Source organism: Haemaphysalis longicornis, unplaced genomic scaffold, assembly GCF_048455015.1.
Source record: "Haemaphysalis longicornis isolate Haplotype H1 unplaced genomic scaffold, Haemaphysalis longicornis Haplotype H1 scaffold_1, whole genome shotgun sequence".
In the NCBI taxonomy this organism is placed as follows: Eukaryota; Metazoa; Arthropoda; class Arachnida; order Ixodida; family Ixodidae; genus Haemaphysalis; species Haemaphysalis longicornis.
This window is the reverse complement of record NW_027526203.1, coordinates 302,629,974-302,647,479: the sequence shown is the minus strand read 5'-3', so window position 1 is coordinate 302,647,479 and position 17,506 is coordinate 302,629,974. Positions and strand designations below refer to the sequence as shown.

At 46.7% G+C, this 17,506-nt stretch overlaps 1 protein-coding gene across 2 annotated transcripts in view; it reads right to left on the bottom strand.

Moving 5' to 3' along the window:
* Positions 1–17,506, bottom strand: part of LOC144149549 (calpain-9-like) — a 118,531-nt gene that overhangs the window by 3,209 nt on the left and 97,816 nt on the right. The window contains exons 10-14 of one of the 2 annotated variants that reach the window (XM_077681187.1): positions 9,327–9,532; positions 6,408–6,474; positions 3,329–3,367; positions 1,802–1,859; positions 994–1,058 (exon numbers count right to left, since the gene is read on the bottom strand). In XM_077681187.1, coding sequence (XP_077537313.1) covers positions 994–1,058; positions 1,802–1,859; positions 3,329–3,367; positions 6,408–6,474; positions 9,327–9,532 — 435 coding nt within the window. Of the gene's footprint in view, positions 1–993; positions 1,077–1,801; positions 1,860–3,328; positions 3,368–6,407; positions 6,475–9,326; positions 9,533–17,506 lie in introns of both variants that reach the window. The other variant, XM_077681179.1, reaches the window with a different exon arrangement.

Here is a 17,506-nt window from a genome sequence, read left to right as displayed (position 1 = left end):
AACTGCGCCGCGGGTTTTTTCGTGCTCTAACTTCTAACAAAACATGGGAGACCGAAGAAGACGCCCGGACAAGAAGAGGCGTACCGGAAACGAAGACGTTTTCGCGGCCGAGAAAAGCGTCGACAAATGTGCGAGAACAGATTAACAGTGCATGCGTGCACAACCAGTGGTGCGTGCACATGAAAGTTCTGAAGCTCGAAAGTGCCGCCGTGCGCGTGTGGAAACCAGAGGTGCCATAAAAGAGTTTACAGGTCGTGCGTTCCAAAACGCGCTCGGCTCTGCTTGTGCCCTCTGTGACCTTCGGTCGTAAAATCACTGCTGATCAGCGCTCACAAGATCGCAACTCTTTATAGGTAACAAATCGCAACCTATTATCCCTACTAAAATCGCAATTAAACTTCCATCGTAAAATTGCACGGCAGAAAAATCCGCTCCATAATCCCATGGTCGCCAAAGCTCAACTAACTATCCGTCGTAAAAGTGCACCGCCACAATGTCGGCGCTGTAACTTCACATCCCTTTTGTGTCGTCTTGCTTCCTGCCTTAGCCATCTTGTTTCGTGTCCGCATTTCTTGGCCATTTGTTGTGGTCTGTTCCTTTGTTTGCGCACGGTAATGCAAGAAGGTTCGTCTCGTTACTTAAACTAAGCGAAACAGGCGCTGCAGCAGATCCTATCCGGGACGTGTTAAACCTTTAGACTGCGCGATATCTATGTTAATTATTTCGGTATTTCGCTTATCCTAAAGTCTAGATTAACTCGCATTTCTGTCGCTCTTCACTACCTCTAGCTAGAACAATTTACTGTACCGCTAGGAAATTCCCACTTCCTGCACACCGAGAAGCTGCGGTGAGTCGTAATCTCTAGCGTTCTGCGATCGCTTGAGGCCCCTCCGGCTAGAGCTTTGGGAACTCGCAAATACAACTCCAGTACTGCCTGTGCAACTTCTTTCACAACTGTATTCAACCAACTCAGCGTCCTTCGCAAAAGGATACATCCTTGAGCATCACGAGGTGTCGGCACAGCTCCAGAGTCGGCTTCTCCAACAGAAGCTGCGTATCTGAAAGACACAGGTTTTCTGCGCGGAATAAGCGTGGGCAGCTCTTTGGCACAGGCGAGCTTGAAAGAAACAGTAACGGCTTAGAGCTGGATAATAAAGCGCCATGAATTACTAGAGAGCATTTCGAGTGTAATTTTGAAAATGTACGTATAAGAAATGCAGAATTGCGGGGAAGCGAAATTTACCCCTCTTCAGCGCTTTGTCCCCCGCCCTTTCCCCCAGAAGAAGATATCTTTATCGCACAGAAACATCAGGCAGTCACTCTTGTTTTGACTACAGCTATTATTAGTTTCCAGTCATATCTCATTTGAAGAGAAATATTTATGCCGCAACAATTATCACACACGCAGAGCAAAAGGCTACAATATTATCCGTATCCACATCTCCTACATAAACGTTTTATTAATAAATAAATAAACCTACTGTGCTGAACACCTCTCAAAGGGTTCTATGCTTCTATTTGCGCCTAAGGGTGACATCTTTTAGCACCAACGTTTTAAAGAGCTGGACACAGCTAAAATTAGTCTACCGTCATGGATAACTACAAACAGCCAGAATATCCGTATTTGAAAGGCACTTTTGACATTCCTTGCACACAATTTTGGGGCACAGGTATACGCCACCTTCCACCTGCGTGTACGATCGCTTATATTTTATCGGGAAGAATCCAAAATGCGAAGTTGTAATAAGCAAGACAAGCATTATCGATGAATTTGAAATATATAGTATTTCGAGTCACTTACTTCTGGAGATGGCTCGCAAAATTTTGAGCAGCATGTAGGCGTCAAGCTCACATGGTAGCTGTGAAAAAAAAGATGGTCACAAGGTTTTTTTCTCTCTATTCACTAAAGCAACTGCTAGGCAAGCATGCTTCAGCACATCGTTCTCCGGGCACCTTCCATACGAACGAGTCACTATTAGTACAAACGTGCACAATCTGAAGCAGCAGTGAGATATAGATAATCTGTGCCGCCATCACACGGATGGGGAAATTCAAGTCAAACGAACACGTGGTAAATGGTTCGCAACATATTGTTTGAACCTCGAACACTAACCGTTTTGTATTAAGGACGTGGAAATAGTGATTTCCCAAAACCATAACGAATACGAACAAAGCAGCCTCGCTACCTAATCCAATACAAATCAAACAGTGAAAGAACCTAATCTGATATCGAATACTTCGAATATGATGATTTAAGCTTACTATAAAGAATAGTAGCATACCTTTAAAAGCCCATTTATTGGCATCACCATTTATGAATAAAAATTCGAATTTTGGAGATCTTGCACACCGAAGCTACATCCGGGCTATGCCGCGCACGCCGTAGTGGAGGGCTACGGATTTTGACTACATGGAGACTTAATGTGCGCCGAAATCTCGACACACGGGCGTTTCGCTTTTCGCTTCCATCAGAAGACGGCCTCCATAAGCACCATAAGCACAACCCCTTAGACACTCAGCCACCGCGGCGAGTGAGTTTATGAATAACACGTTTTTTATAAATGTTCATTTTATATCTGCCGATGTTTCTTAAACGGTCCTTACAACATCGCATGTTAAATATTCGATATTGCACTGTGTTATTTCATAGCTTCCCAGGATGTAACGCTAAAAAGACTTCACTACCTACGATCTCGACCATTTCAACTACACCAGCACATGGGCTCTTCTTGAACATACCACTGAGAAAACAACGGTGGCATAAATTAATGAGTCAAAAATCATACAGCTGGCTCGATAAGCTACAATAGCTTGAAGAGCAAAAAAGTTAGCGAAAGCTCCATTGTTACTGGGAGTTGTCAATAACGGTAATTAGCAGCGACTTTGAGAATGTGCTAGCTGTTTTGGCCTCACAAACTGTAGATACAAAACGTCATAGTAGCAAGCACACGTTAAAACAACGAATGCCACAAAATAGATCATATGAATGTGAAAGGCCGACCGTGCTAGGAACTAGATCGCTAGCATCTGAGGCAAACGAAAAATTCATGCGTTTCGCAGCCCAAGTGAACGGAGGCAATTGTTCAATAAAATGAATGCGTCATGTCATACTGAATATTTAAAAAATATTTTCATATGGAATGGTTCTCAATATTCGCTGCTCGATCAGTTCACCAAATCGAATAGAAGGTAATTCAATTCGCCAATCAGAAATTTCGCATAAGCGCACCCCCCTACTTTATACCAAGTTCAATATTTTATTGTTTATCCTTAACAGCTTAAAGAACAACCACAAAGCCGTGTATTTAACAAGCGATAAGTTACTTACCTTGTGCGCTAGCTTGGAAAACATGGCGGGCCCCTTTTGCTGCATACCACAAGGAAAAGGAACAAAGCGTCAATATTGTTTTCGAGAGCTCGTTTTGCAAAGGAACTGTTCGCTCATTCAAAGGGAACATGCCATTGTATTCCATAATCTGTAGACGTTAGGCGTAGCTTAACGAGAAGGGTGTCATCAAAGCAATTAGTGCAATATCGCACGGCAGGCATTCATGATGTGGCTGTTGCATTCTTTGCACGGCTAGACCAGCGAGTTTTAATGCTTGTACTAAACAGGTAGGTGATTCCACTCTCTCTTTATCTGCAGCCCCTGTTCCTCACTGAAACATTCGACAAAGGACGCGTGACAGTGCTTTCACTGAAAGGCCGGTCAGGCAAAAAATATTAGCACCGGCGATAGGGAACGGAACTGACACTAAGTCACCGATTTCACCTTAGCGCTCTGCACCCTTAAATAGCACTAGGTTGCAACTAGGCCACTCCTAAATCTGGGGACCTATTTTCGACTTCATGAATTTTGAGTGAATGCTTCGTGTTTTACGTCACCCATCGGTGACGGGCGAATTCACGCGAAAGGTCTGACCAAACGCCTTTGATTTGACATTCAGAATCCAAATTTTGCGGGTTTTACGCACCGAGGTATGCACCTGGGCTATGAGACGAGCCAAGCGGATGGCTCCGTATCAGCAGACTCCTTCCAAGGACTCTGGTGTTAGTTTTGACCGGGCGTTTTCATTTTTCACCTTCATCATAAAAACGGCCGCCACGGCTGCGATCAAATCCGCGTGCTTAGGCTCATCAAGCACGCTGCCTTCACCATCGCCTGAGCGCGTCGATGCTTCGTCGATGCTTCCCTTACAAAAATCGCCACGAAGCTTCCGGATATAGCGCAAAAAATTTCACATTCAAAAAATAAGTACGACAGTAAAAACAAAACGAAACAAACGAATTTTTCATTGAAATTTATGTTATTGCATATAACGGTCTTGCAACGTCGACCCAAATTCGAGCGAAAGACGTGCTGAAAACTAAACGACGTCACACAATGCTTTTTAAGTGCGGAGCACCTTAGTGGTCCGGCATGTCGCAACCACCGCAGTCACGCAGCGTCACGCACCCAAACAGAGGCCTCGAAAAGATCCCCGCTTCCCCCGGTCGGGGGCGTACTTGGGTGCCTCGCGTTGGGAAGCGGATGTCAACCCCGCTGCGCTACACAGGTACACTTTGCTCATACGCAATGTGCCGGGGGGGGGGGGGGGCGGTCTTTGAGCTGCGCTGTTGCCGCGGAGGCTACCGTTGTCAGGCCGCAATTAAGTACAGAACAATATAAAATAAGAAAAAAAACTATGAATAACGCATGAATTACCCCAGATTAATGAAAACTCAATCCAGTGTCTCTTTATAGGATTTTACAGGGGCTTGGGCGCTCCCTTTTGACTAATTCCGTGTCAACGCCAGGCTCATACTGAAATTAGCGAAGAGAGGGCGCCACAGCCCCTTTGGGGAATCCCTGCTGCACACTTGACTGTTTCCTCGTTCAGGGAAACTGCTTTAATTTTACTAGTTACGTATTTCTCTTTCTCAATTTTAATCACATAATTTAGCTCTCTGTGTTAATGTTAACTTGCAAATTCTATTTTCATTATCACTGCTGCTACTACAGAGCACGCCGTTCATGCCGTGACTATCGGGTCTGTGATGTGGTATAGACCAAGCAAGCTTCGCCTGATAACAGAAAACCATACTGTTGTCACCGATTCCCTTGCTCTTGAAGCTCGAACTAGATCAGCACGGTAATGAATAAGACAGTAACTTTGCGTTTTTCTTTTTTTTTTTTTTTTCTGGTTTTCGATCATGTGACATACAAGCTTATGGAGCAAGCATGAATGGATGGATGCAGTGGGCCGGGCTCTGTATAATTGAGGGGAATGTAGTACCCCATCATGGTGCTGTATACGTTTTTATTGCTCCTTTAAAAAAAAAACATGAAACGTTTTTTTGCGAAAAGAACGATTTGCTTTTCAGTTGCTTTTCCTCAAGAATACCGCGTGCGTGACACCTAAAGGCCTGCTCTGTTTACCACTGGCTGCAACGTCGTGACATTTCAAATATTTGGCGAGAAAGCTTACGTCGCATGTTAGCAACTTTTGTTTGCGGATATGTCGTATGGGATTAAGCCATTTTTGTTGCCATTTCCCAAAACATCCGGAAAACTTTTATGAGCCTCTGGCACCGTCAATTCTTTGTGAATTCGCAGCAGCAGCCGCTTCACACAAGGTGCTGTTGATGTTCCCTAGCCAAAGAAATAACAATTTTGAGGGCGAAGGACTCAACGCACTGCATCCGCCGACACTTCGACTAAGTTTCCGGGTCACGTGAACAAAAATGGTAGAAATTAAAAAAAAGGCAAAGTGACGGTTTTACCGCGCTGTCTGCCTTCTAGCATGAGGAATAAGTGAGCCGACGACACCAGTATAGCTATAAAATATCAGGCGACGCGTTTCGTTTGTACAGTCTCTGCGCCAGAAGATGACACGAACCATCTGTTTGCACCTGTCCAACACTTCGCAGCGCACGTATGCAACACTGCCGAGGCACAGGGCTCCAGACTAGGTCTGGGTCTCTTCCAGATCTCCAGCGCTGGATATGGGGCCCCAGCATCGGTCGCTTCTCGCTTTTGTGCGCTAAATGTGTGCAGCCCCGTACCTGTAAGAACCTTTATGCCGTAGGGCAATCTCTCGCAAAAAAAAAGGCCCCTCGGCGCTGATTTTTGTAAGCTAAGGGTCACATTACACGGCGTTTGGTCAGGTCCCTAGGTGAGTTCGTCGCCGATAGTTTACATAAAATAACATAGCGAATTCGCAAAAAATTAGCGAAGTCGAGAATATGGTCCCTGCTAACTCTTAATAAACAGCTGTGGTCTCACCTGCATATTGTCTGTAGCGCGCCCCCCATCGCGCAGACTACGTCAGCGTTTTTGGCGCACTATCTCGACAGATAATAGGCCATGGCAGATTCCGTACCGTTAGTCGAACAGTGCACAGACATAAAGCACACGCTGTACTCACGTGACCCGTGGTCCCATTCTTCGTGAAGCTCAGGCTTCGGTAGATAAGGTTGTCGTCGTTGACTTCCCTGCGGGGGAAATTCTCGATAAATCACCTACATATTTTGCTTCCTGCCCTGAGGGCGAATGCTCTGTAAACTGGGCTCACTACGACCTCACTGCGGGTTCGTATCATTTTAACATTCATCTTACTTCGTGCTTTAATAGATAGAACGAAGTGAAGGACGGACGTCACTCGGCGTATTTTCCACAACGTTCCAGGGCACCATTTAGTTAAATCCGACGGGTTGCCCTTGAATTATAGATATTCGAATTAAGTTTCGCCAATTAGGTGTATGTTCAGCATACGAGCGTTAATATCATCGTGTCCACCAAGAGAAAGGAGCGAGTAGTTATTTTCCCAGCCGTCCAGCGCATGCTGGTGGAGAGGGCCAATCTCGCCAGCAAGCACCAAGGTATCCTGGACTGAGGACACCTCCCACCGGGAGAGCGCGCGAAGGTCGCGCTTGTTGTTTCATAGAGTTCATTCACTCCCCTCCCCGTACTAGGTACTTCGGGAAAAGAAGGCCATATAATATTTTTTTCTTCAAATTTTTGGTATTGAGCACGCCGAAGCTACAGCTAGGCTTTGAAGCGCACCGCAGTGGAGACCTCCGGAATAATTCTGACCACCTGGGATACTTGGGGGATATGAGAGGAGGGGGGAAGAATCTAGCCAGTGTCCTTGGGCTCAGAAGCACAACGCCATAGCCACTGAACCACCGCGGTGGGTTTATGTTGTAAAGGGAACTATAGCACCCAAATTATCGGGCAATCTGCTCCAGATTCGTTTAAGGTGCGCATTCCGTTTGTATTCGTGAAAAAAATTAGTCCAGATCAGACAAAACACAGGAGCGACGCACGGGACTGGCGCTTACCGCGTCACTGAGTGGACCCAAATGGACCTTGCTCGTTCTTTTTAACGTGCCTGCGTCAGGCTGTTTTCTGTCTGCGCATATCTCCTTTGTCCCGTTTCGGCGCGCCCCCTATTCCTTTTCTCTTGCCGTTGCTAATCGCGGACGCCGTGCGCGTATACACAACTCCCACGCACCGAGCCACGCACGACGCCTCCACCGCGCTTCCCCGCTGTGTAGGCTCGGCGCACATCCGACATCACATGTCCCTTCTGTTCTCCACTGTACTATCGTTCATCTTGCCCCGCTCGCGGTATACTACCCCTTGTTCTTCTGTGTTAGTTCACTCTGGCGCACTAAAAATGTGCATCCCATTTCATTCTATGGCGACCTCGTATACCGTTCGTTCTTCTATTCTTCAGATGAACAGGAGCCCGACATTTGGCTCCCTTCATTCCCTGACCTGTTTGCATTCACCAAGAGAGAAGTCCTTTGGGTGTCCATAGTTGCGCCTTCTTATGCACATCGTATGTTCTTCAGAAACGGTGTATGCAAAAGCTTTCAGACAAATATAATCGCGCACGAAAGGCGGAGAGGTTCTCTCTCGAGGAAATCGGATTTTTAACAGTATACCTGCCGCAGGTAACGAAAGCTATATATATATATATATATATATATATATATATATATATATATATATATATATATATATATATATATATATATATATATATATATATATATATATATATATATATATATATATATATATATATGTGTGTATATATATATGTATACCACAGAAATAAGGGTTGACAGTCACGAAAACCTCGGAAAGCAAAGGGGAGGTTGTGGTAGGTCATTGAAACAGATAAAGAATTTGGAAAGAAAGAAAGAAAGCGGAGAAAAAATGCCCGCCAGGTGGATCCGAACCCACGACCTCCAGAATACCGGTATGGTGCGATAACCACTACGCTCCCCCCCCCCCCCCCGCTTTCTGGGGTATTTATGTCAATGTAATTTTTTCCTGTGCTTGGGGGTGGTAGCCAGCGCCACTCTGACTTCTCGGGGTGAAGGGACCCCTTCACCCCGAGAAGTCAGAGTGGCGCTGGTAGATCGCCCCGCCGGTAGCGTAGTGGTTATCGCACCAGACCGGTATTCTGGAGGTCGTGGGTTCGGATCCCACCTGGCGGGCATTTTTTCTCCGCTTTCTTTCTTTCTTTCCAAATTCTTTATCTGTTTCAATGACCTACCACAACCTCCCCTTTGCTTTCCGAGGTTTTCTTGACTGTCAACCCTTATTTCTGTGTTATTTCTACGAGCCCCTCGTTTCCTATTCTGATTCGCTATATATATATATATATATAATGCATTCAACGTTTTTACGTGGTTATCAAGCCAGGCAGAAACAAAAGCGCTCCACGAAAAGGAAACCCACTGACTTTCTGCGTATATGCATGGTTACTAAGCTTCTACAGTCATCTCGTTATCCTGAGTAAATATTATAGTTGTGTTGTTTTCGGCTAGAGATCTAATGTGACCTTTCCATACCTCAGGAAACAGGCTAGCAGGAAAGTTTTCTCATCACTATTCTTCTGCCTTGCTTTTAGCCGACTTTTACGTAGAGTCGAATAAAAAAAATCTGGAGATTTGAAACTATAAACGCTAAAGAGGGCCCTATAGAAAGTTTGTGCCATTGAGCAGACGGTATTTGAAGCGACGAGCTCAGGGGCCATGCGCAGCTCTAAACGCGGGTTTTCGCAGTCCTTGCTCGGCAGTGACATGACATCTAACTTTGCGACAAATACTAACATATCAGATTTGCGAATAGAGCTCGAAAACAGCGGTCTGCGACCCGCTGCGCAGCGACAAAGCGACAGCAATATGCAGAGGCTCGCTGCAGGTCACCTTTTTCGCGGCTTTATGTCGCGCACACTGCACACGGTCGAGCAAAAAACCTGGGCTCCTCCTTCAGAACCTCGAGTAGAAGACAAGAGCAGCACAGGCGGTAGGCTGGCTGTACGCACCACACATTGCTGTGCTCGTCGGTAAAGATGCGTAGCAGGAAGCGCGTCTCGCAGTTGGGCGTGCTGGTGCAGGGCAGCACGATGTAGTCACCAGCTGGTAGCGTGAAAAAGGTGACCGTCTCGCGCGTCGTGGTGTGCACCGTCACGTCCAGGGGCCGGTGCGTGGCCACGAACTGCGTCGTCAGCCGCGTCAGATTCGCCGGGATCTGCGAGGGCCGAGCCGAAGGAAAAAGGGTCGCAGCGCTGCAGCAGGATCGTCTCTAGCCACAGGAAACATGAGCCACGGGGTATTGAATACCGTCTAGAGTTAGGCAAGATTCGTGCCGTTTTCATTGGTCTCCTTTACTGAGTCTCGTGTACGCGTCCACCAGGTTTCCTTTCTTAGGTAGTATTGGTTTACACAACGACATTTTGTTTTTGACTTGTTATGCTTTTTCGCCAAAAGTCTTAACTAGCACTCTTTTAGCGGTACAATTTTTCAAATTTATTTGTCTTTGTTGGCGAGAGCCTAACATTTCGTGTAAGTTTTTTCCAGTTGTGAGTGACTTTCTTGCTTAATCAGAAGACGTCCACCGCAGTGAAACACCTCGGGACCCCTTTCTGTACGCACCGTACCGGTATAATCTGTAACCATAAAATTATTTGGAGATCCATGCACTGCAGCAGTGGTTCTCAGCCATGAGTGCGCCGGGAACCCCTTTTGAGCTTGCGAAATGGATGGGGTACCCCACGATGAAGTATATGCGGATCGGTGACATAATGTCGAACACTTGCAGCTTCGTCATCCGCACAATTATTCAATGCCCGCTTTTTGTCCTTGACATTTATGACAATGCCCGTCATAACGTTGAACTATTTTCTCTCGAATCTAAAAGTATTTTGAACACCTATTTGTTGCCTTTTCTGTGCCTGTTTTTTTTTTATTCTCATAGCTGGCGTGTCGTGCAAAAAGCAAATGTTAAAATAAGTGCTACGCGGAGAAACTAAACGTACATTTCAATCGGCGAAGCCACCTTTTTGCATTGCCACTAAGTTCTGGAAAAATGGAGGATAGAATGGCGGGGGGGGGAGGGGGGGGAGTTTTGGTGAAGGCTTCTCGGACCCCTCAAATGCTCTCACGGACTTTCTGGGGTCAGCGGACCGCCCTTTGAGAACCATTGCATTAAAGGATCCTCAGGAATACCTTAGGATCGCATTCTTCTGCTTCACGAACTTGAGGATCGGCCAGCCTAGCACGCTTTGTTCCAAATTAAAAGCCCAAAACCCGGCGCGTCTCGCACGCCGTTTCCGAGCCGAATCCGCGCACCGTGCCAACCGTGCTTTGCCTTCTCCCTGTGGCCCCCTTTTCTCGCCTTGCGGTTGCATTGGCTGCCCGTCACTCGACCTTTTGTTGTTCACCAGTCTTGGCATTCCGCCGCCTTAATTTCCATTCAATCTTCTTTTTCAGCCAAGTCAGCCCTGCACTCACTTCGCACTCTATTTTCCTCTACACATCAACCATTACAACCAGCGACGCAAGGCGTGCAAACATGCGCGAACAACTGGGGCGGCGGCGAGGCTGAAGCGGCAGCCGCCTTGGCTTGACGTTCACTCTCCGCGCGCAGCCGTGATTGTCCCCCGCTGTCTGCATTACTCGCTTTTGCATAAATAACACTCTGCTTCCCTCCTCCACTGCTCTGCTCTTCGCCCCTCTTCCTGTTAGTCCACAAAACGACGGTGGCAATTTTTTTCCCGACACGATCCTTCTATCGCCAACGCAATTAAACTGAAACTGGCGTTTTGGTCACTATTTGTGAACCAAACATCCGAGACCTGAATCGAGTCCCACACGTGTCGCCTGCTTTACATCTGCACATGTGTGCTTTTATGTGTTAGACATTTTGGACAGTCAAAGGAGGAGTTCCCCGTTACTGCGATTGAGACACGCCCCATAAGAGATGAAACGCGGAAGAAATGGCCGCCAAAAAGGGAGGGCAGGGGGGTTCACGATGGCCTGCAGACTACTGCCGGAGCCACCCGGCTCGTGCCGCAGACTACGCATTTGTTATTGTAAATAAATGTATAGTTTCTCGTCTTATCTGAGTCGCTCGATTGGTGATTGAGGGGTCAGATCCTCGACGCTACTGCGGCTCGGAGAGAGAGAGAGAACAAACTTTATTTCCGCAGGACCTAAGTCCTAGAAGAAGCCCCAGGTAAAGAACTTAACTGTGTTATAGCCTCTTCAAAGCTACCCCCGAATTTACATAATTCAGAACTACAGGTGCCCCGATATATCGAGTTCAAACTGTGTTAAAAAATTGTTGAATGTATTCCTAATTCGCCATGCAAAATTTCGTTTACCTGAGCTCTAATACAATACGAACACTGATACGCCCCTAGCAACCCTTCGATCCGATATTGGGGCAAATGTTAAAGAACTCCGAAGAAAACCATTACAAATAAAGTCGAGCCATATCAGTGGGCGCGGGGCCGCACCACGGTGACATAGTCGTCGTAGTTTTGATCGGGTGAGGAATCAGGGATCTGCCTCTCCAGATGCAGCTGTCGGCATTTGGAAAGGTAACTTACTTGGATGAGCCTAATTTCGAGTGTCTCCTGTCTCCTGACAGAGCCGTTTTCGAGTAAGGTGAAGAAGGAAGAAAAAAAGTTTTGAGCACCCTGGTTGCACAAGGTTACTGGAGTTCAAGAAGCCGCAGTTCTCGAAGGCTGTAGCCGGATATTCACGAAAAGAACGCTAGCAAAACAATCAAAGCAAACAAACTAGTGGTGTGCGAATATTAAATTTTAGACTGCCAATAGCCATCTCGACATGGTAAAAAGCGCACTAGACGGGGACAGGAGAAGAGACAGTGACACGTGACGAGCGCTAAATTAGCGCTCGTGATTAGCGATCGTCCCGCATCACTGCCTCTTCTTCCGTCCCCATCTAGCGCGCTTTTTACCATGTCGAATTCGCGTCACCAACTGGCCCAAATTTCTGCGTTGAAGGAATAGCAAAAACTTCCCACGAATCAAATAGACTATTTTCGTATACGAATAGTAAAAAGGGACTGCGACTCTAATATACTATTTCCTAATACAAATATATTTGCTTTATGCGCATAGATCTTCTAAAACATATCTACAAAAGAAAGATAACTTAGGCAGTCAGGACTTAATACATCTGAGTGTTCACGTACTAGCGCGTGATAATAAAGTGCTAGAAAAAATTAAAATATCAAGAGTAAAGGCAATACGGTAAAGCCGTAGAATAAAACGTCGCATACATTGCCATGAAGAAATCTAGATTCCTCGACATGCTATGAATATAAGAAGTACGTGTGTCTGACTGATTCCTCCAGTCATTGAAAAGAGGCTGTACGATAGTGACTTTACTGCATTCTATGACCTTACTGCAGGCCAAGTAATAACTCTTCATTTCTCGCTAATGGCGCTATACTTGCAGAAAACTCTTTCTGCTTATAAATTTTGTGCAGGTGGCGTCTCACTTTAGCTGACGTACACCAGAGTTACCCCGCACTTGCCTCATACAAGGCTTGCGCGAGTTAAGCTTTCTTGCGGGGTTCTGACGTTGTGCAAAAAAGCGAACCCCAGAAATTAGGGCGTGCGGTGAAGCTTGTACGTTTGCATGTCATGCAGCAGAGTCAACTATAATATCACTATAATTTGTGAATTCCGTAGTGTGAATTTTGAAATATTCGCAAACTCCGAGTACTTCGAATGGTAATAGTGAGCTGCGAATCGGACCGAATATTAAAGACTACCGCGAAGTATCTGAAGTTTCGAATATTCGCGCACCTGTGAAACAAAGGTTTTGATAGCAAGCAACAATTTGCAGAGGGAGCACGCGGACAGCAAGGTTGAAATAGCTTCTCGATAAATCTCTGGCGCCGCTTTTAATCCCGTTTTCACCAAAGTTTCCTTTCACCCAGGCACTCTCCTGTTAAATGGTTTAGCCGCACTGCCAAGGTAACGCGTCCAGCCGGATTCGCTGACTTGAAAGTATCCTCACATCAGCAATACGCATTTTCTACAGAAGCAACCTTCAAAATTTGGCTCACTGCTCGATATATAAAATTACTGGGGTGTTGAGTCCTATATACAGACAAACAACGCTCCTATACTTAGAACGTTTCAATACGCCGGTTGCTCGAGTCAGATGGCCTCCGAAATTTTCAATGTCTGAAACTTGAAACTTTGAAGGCCATTTGACTCAAATGCCATTCGATTGTCATTTCAAACGCCTGTGTAGTCGTAGTGTAAGAGGATTTACCGAGTGATCAATATGAGCAATAATACGAAATATCTGGCCAAAATATAAGCGCCTTCGACAGGATGGTCTCAAGCTGTTTATTTGCCTTTTCAGTGAAGCGATACAATAAAAGGATACAGGATTTTGTATCTGCGTGTCTTTTCTAGATGTCGATTAGATACAACGCCCAGTTTTGTCATGGTCAAATCCTCAAAGTACCACTAAATGATAACTATCCAAAAATACTTCTTGCTCATATTAATAAAAGGCTCATATAATCGCAAACGCGTATAATCTGTACAAACTAAATTTCATGAGAAAATGCGAATGTATGCGGGAAAAATTATTTTGCTCTGTGATAAAACAGGAACCACGACAAACTACCCACCATGGAGAAGAGAAATTGCTGAACGTAGGAAAATGAAATGTTCTGCACATTTGGTTGTTATGGGTTAACTCCGCTTGAAATCGCTGTTCGCTGTGCAACTTGCGCCTATAAAACATTCTCGAGCACTCATTCCAAACAGCCCGCCTAAACGTTGGGTAGCGTTCATGGAAAAGATCAATAACACAATGCATGCAGAATTATGCTGCAAGCGAAACATTAGCAATGAAATTTACGAAAGTGGAAGCATGCTTCTATCTAGTGAGTGCGAAAGAGACAAGGGCTGCGAGAGTATTTACGCATTATATTCCGCTGCCACGGTTACTCTGACACTTCGAACAACAACAACAAAAAACGAGCACCTTCTCACATGCCATGTGCACAACGCAGAGATTAAGGAAGGAATGCGTCTTCCAACTGTCAATTAGTACAGCGGGAAAATAAGGTTTATAGCATATTGACTGGCTAAGTCTTGGGTATTACAAAATGCTAACTGGAAGAACCTTGGGGTAAAAGCGTTATAGAAGCCCTGATGTCTTAAACAGTGCGCCGTTGTGGCACTTAAGACAGCGGTACTTTAAAATGCACCCATTGTTGAGTAGCTTTACAGAGCAAAAGCTCTATTAGTCCCGGTACACCCCCAGAAAACGGCTCGTTCCTCGTAGCGTAAATATGACCTTCAAGCTCAGCCAAAGTCGAGCCAGTGCCTCATGCGGTTGCGCAGTGAAAGCGTCTGATCGCTCCTTACTTTTTAAGAGGAAGGGTACAGAGAACGGGTACAGGGAAGAGCGCATGCCATCAGAAAATGACAAGACCAGTCGCTGGCTGCTTCCAAGTTCACTGCAGCATCTGTGTTTTGTCTTGCAATGCATTGTTTAAAGGGCCATAGGGTTGCGAAAGCAATAAGGCCTGAAGGCAACGCGCCTCAAAGCGCTGTGGATGCTACGAGCTGATAAGCTTGGAGCAAGACAACCTAGAGACACTCATCAGGGACCTTGCGCTCCGAAATACGCGTAGCCATGTACTCCGCTCGGCAATACGCCCCCCTTTTTTTAGCAGCCGACGCGCATGCTCCGCCTCTAGTGGCTGCGCGGCCCTGCTTTTTGCGTCGGCCGTACTAGAGTCGGCACGTCAGTTCTAGAATAGGGGTAACAGCGTTTGAAGGCCAGATAAGGGGTGCCCAAACACAACATACTCGTCACGATAATAATTGAACATTTCTACCAACGACTACCGGCCCGCTTGCGTTTCTTGCATGCGGCACTGTCGCGGCGAACAGGTCCCTCGGAGGCCGGGTCGTGCCGAAAAGGCATAGCGTCATCGCAGTTATTCGGTGATCGCTTTAAACCCGCGCCGACGACAATCCCCAGCGCAATCTTTCACCACACTATCACCACCTTTCACGCATTTGTAAACTGATTTTCATCAATAGGCCTCCTGCGCTGGAGTTTTGGCGACATGCAGCGCTCCTAGCGGCCAACGCCTCTGGGTAGTACAAAAGCAGACGACCCCCGCCGCCCTCCATGTGTTTTCAATTACAAGCCAGAGTGAAAGTTGGTTGTGGCGCTTTGTGGCGAGTTTAAATGACTGCATATTGTATGAAATAGCCCTTAAAGTAGTTGCAGAGGCTAAACAAAATAATATCCGCTAAAAGAAGCCGATTTGTCGGCTTTCTTTTAGCGAGCTTTCGCGATGGTCGCGGCGTGGGACAGTATCGCCAGGTCGGGTGGTTTAACTGTTTCACGACAGTTACAGTTTTTTCTTCTTGCGTGCGGTCGACAAAGGAAAGTTCACGAGTAGCATAAACAAGGAACGCTGCTCATCCTATATCCTGAGGTAACTGCAAAAGGTTGCTTCAGCGGGAGCATGCAAGCGAACGCAAGAATTGCGCAGCCGACTCAGCTGACACTGCTGGCCTGGCACCGCCTTTGAAACGAGTGGAAATTTTGTTTCGTATTTTCGCAAACTAAATGATTCTTGCGTAACGTTTTACGCCGCACGATTTACGAACGGGAGGGTACATGTATACTAGCGAGTGGGTGGGGCAATAGCGCCAAATAAACAAATTAAGCGCTATTAAAGGACGCAAAACATGCACCAAATCACACGCCCGCTGCCTGCAGAAATGTGTACTTCTATAACACCACATAACACAGCATAACATAACACAGCCGCATACACGGCGCGGGGCCCCGAATATTTACATACGATCATCACTGACTGTGTTGGTTTCCTAGTGCAGGGGTCGTCGAATCTAAACGCCGACACCCCAGTTTTGACTTCAAATGGAGTTAGACAGCGAGGTAAGAACAGAGAATTGGCGTCCTCCAGTTGAATTGCACCCCCATCTTCACACTTCGCCAGATTATTGTCAAATATTATTGTAAATTCGCTGAATTTTTTCTCTTTGCATTCAAAGCCCCTCTCCTCCTCCCCCCCCCCTTCCCCCCCCCCCGTCCGATTTGCCGTCCAGCCCTCCGTCGTGTCGGCTGCATGGAACTCGGCCGTTGCTGACGCTCATTCTAGGCTATTAAGTGCGAACTGGGAATGTATACTGCAAGAGCGTAATTAAGTAAAGCGAGAGCAAACAAGGAAAGCGAGCGGCCTCTTAGTTCGCCCGACCACTTTGTTTTACGGCCACTATATATAATTTCGGAATCGCAAAACAGATTTCACGCTTCTGACGGTCGCGGCAATTTGTCACTGAGACACGCAACAAAACGGCAAGCTAACGCTGCACCGTGTATTCGTAACGGCGACGCAAACGAGCACTGTTTGATGAAAGTGCACGCATAGTGTGCAGGTACGCAAAAGAGCGGCGCACCGCAGCAGGCGAGCCTGCGGTCCGCCGGACTCGCTGGCTTTTTAAAGCGCGATCATCACCGATTGCGTCACTCTTCTTGGCTGTTTTTGAGAAGTCTCTCTCACCTAAAGTATTAGTTTAAACTAGAAATTTCACTTAAAATTTTACTTCGTACGACCATCGATCGGTGAACCTGCGAGTAGCAGACGCCGTCACGGTCCCGGCACTTTCGTCGGCGCTGTAAACGTGTTAAGCGCTGCAAACATGAGTATTCTTTCCTCCATGGCTGCAAAGCTTCTCCCCCAATGCCAAGTTGATCGCTGAAATAGATCGGACGCGTCGGGGATGAACTGGTGACCACGTCGCAAAATAATCGGGAGCGTCGAGCTCAGTTTGCTTCTGTCAACACGGGATCCTATGGGACCCGCGCAGCTTTGTACTACCCGGAAGTACTGCCCGGAAGCCGCTTGCGCAGCGCCCCCTGGGCAGCGCAGGAGGCCTGCTCTTGGCGGTAGGCGACAAGTTAAAACTTGTCGCCTCCTGCTGCGGTTTGTGCCGATTCGTGTGCGCGCCTTGCCCACCGTGCCGGCAGATGCGTGCCGCGGTTAGCACGTAGCGTTTCCGCCCGCAGAAGACGCTCCGTGCTTATCAGTGTCATTCATATATTGCAAACGACGCGCAATATCAACAACTCAGCTAAGCTCGCGTGACGAATGGCGGCGGTTGGCATTTGTCCTTGC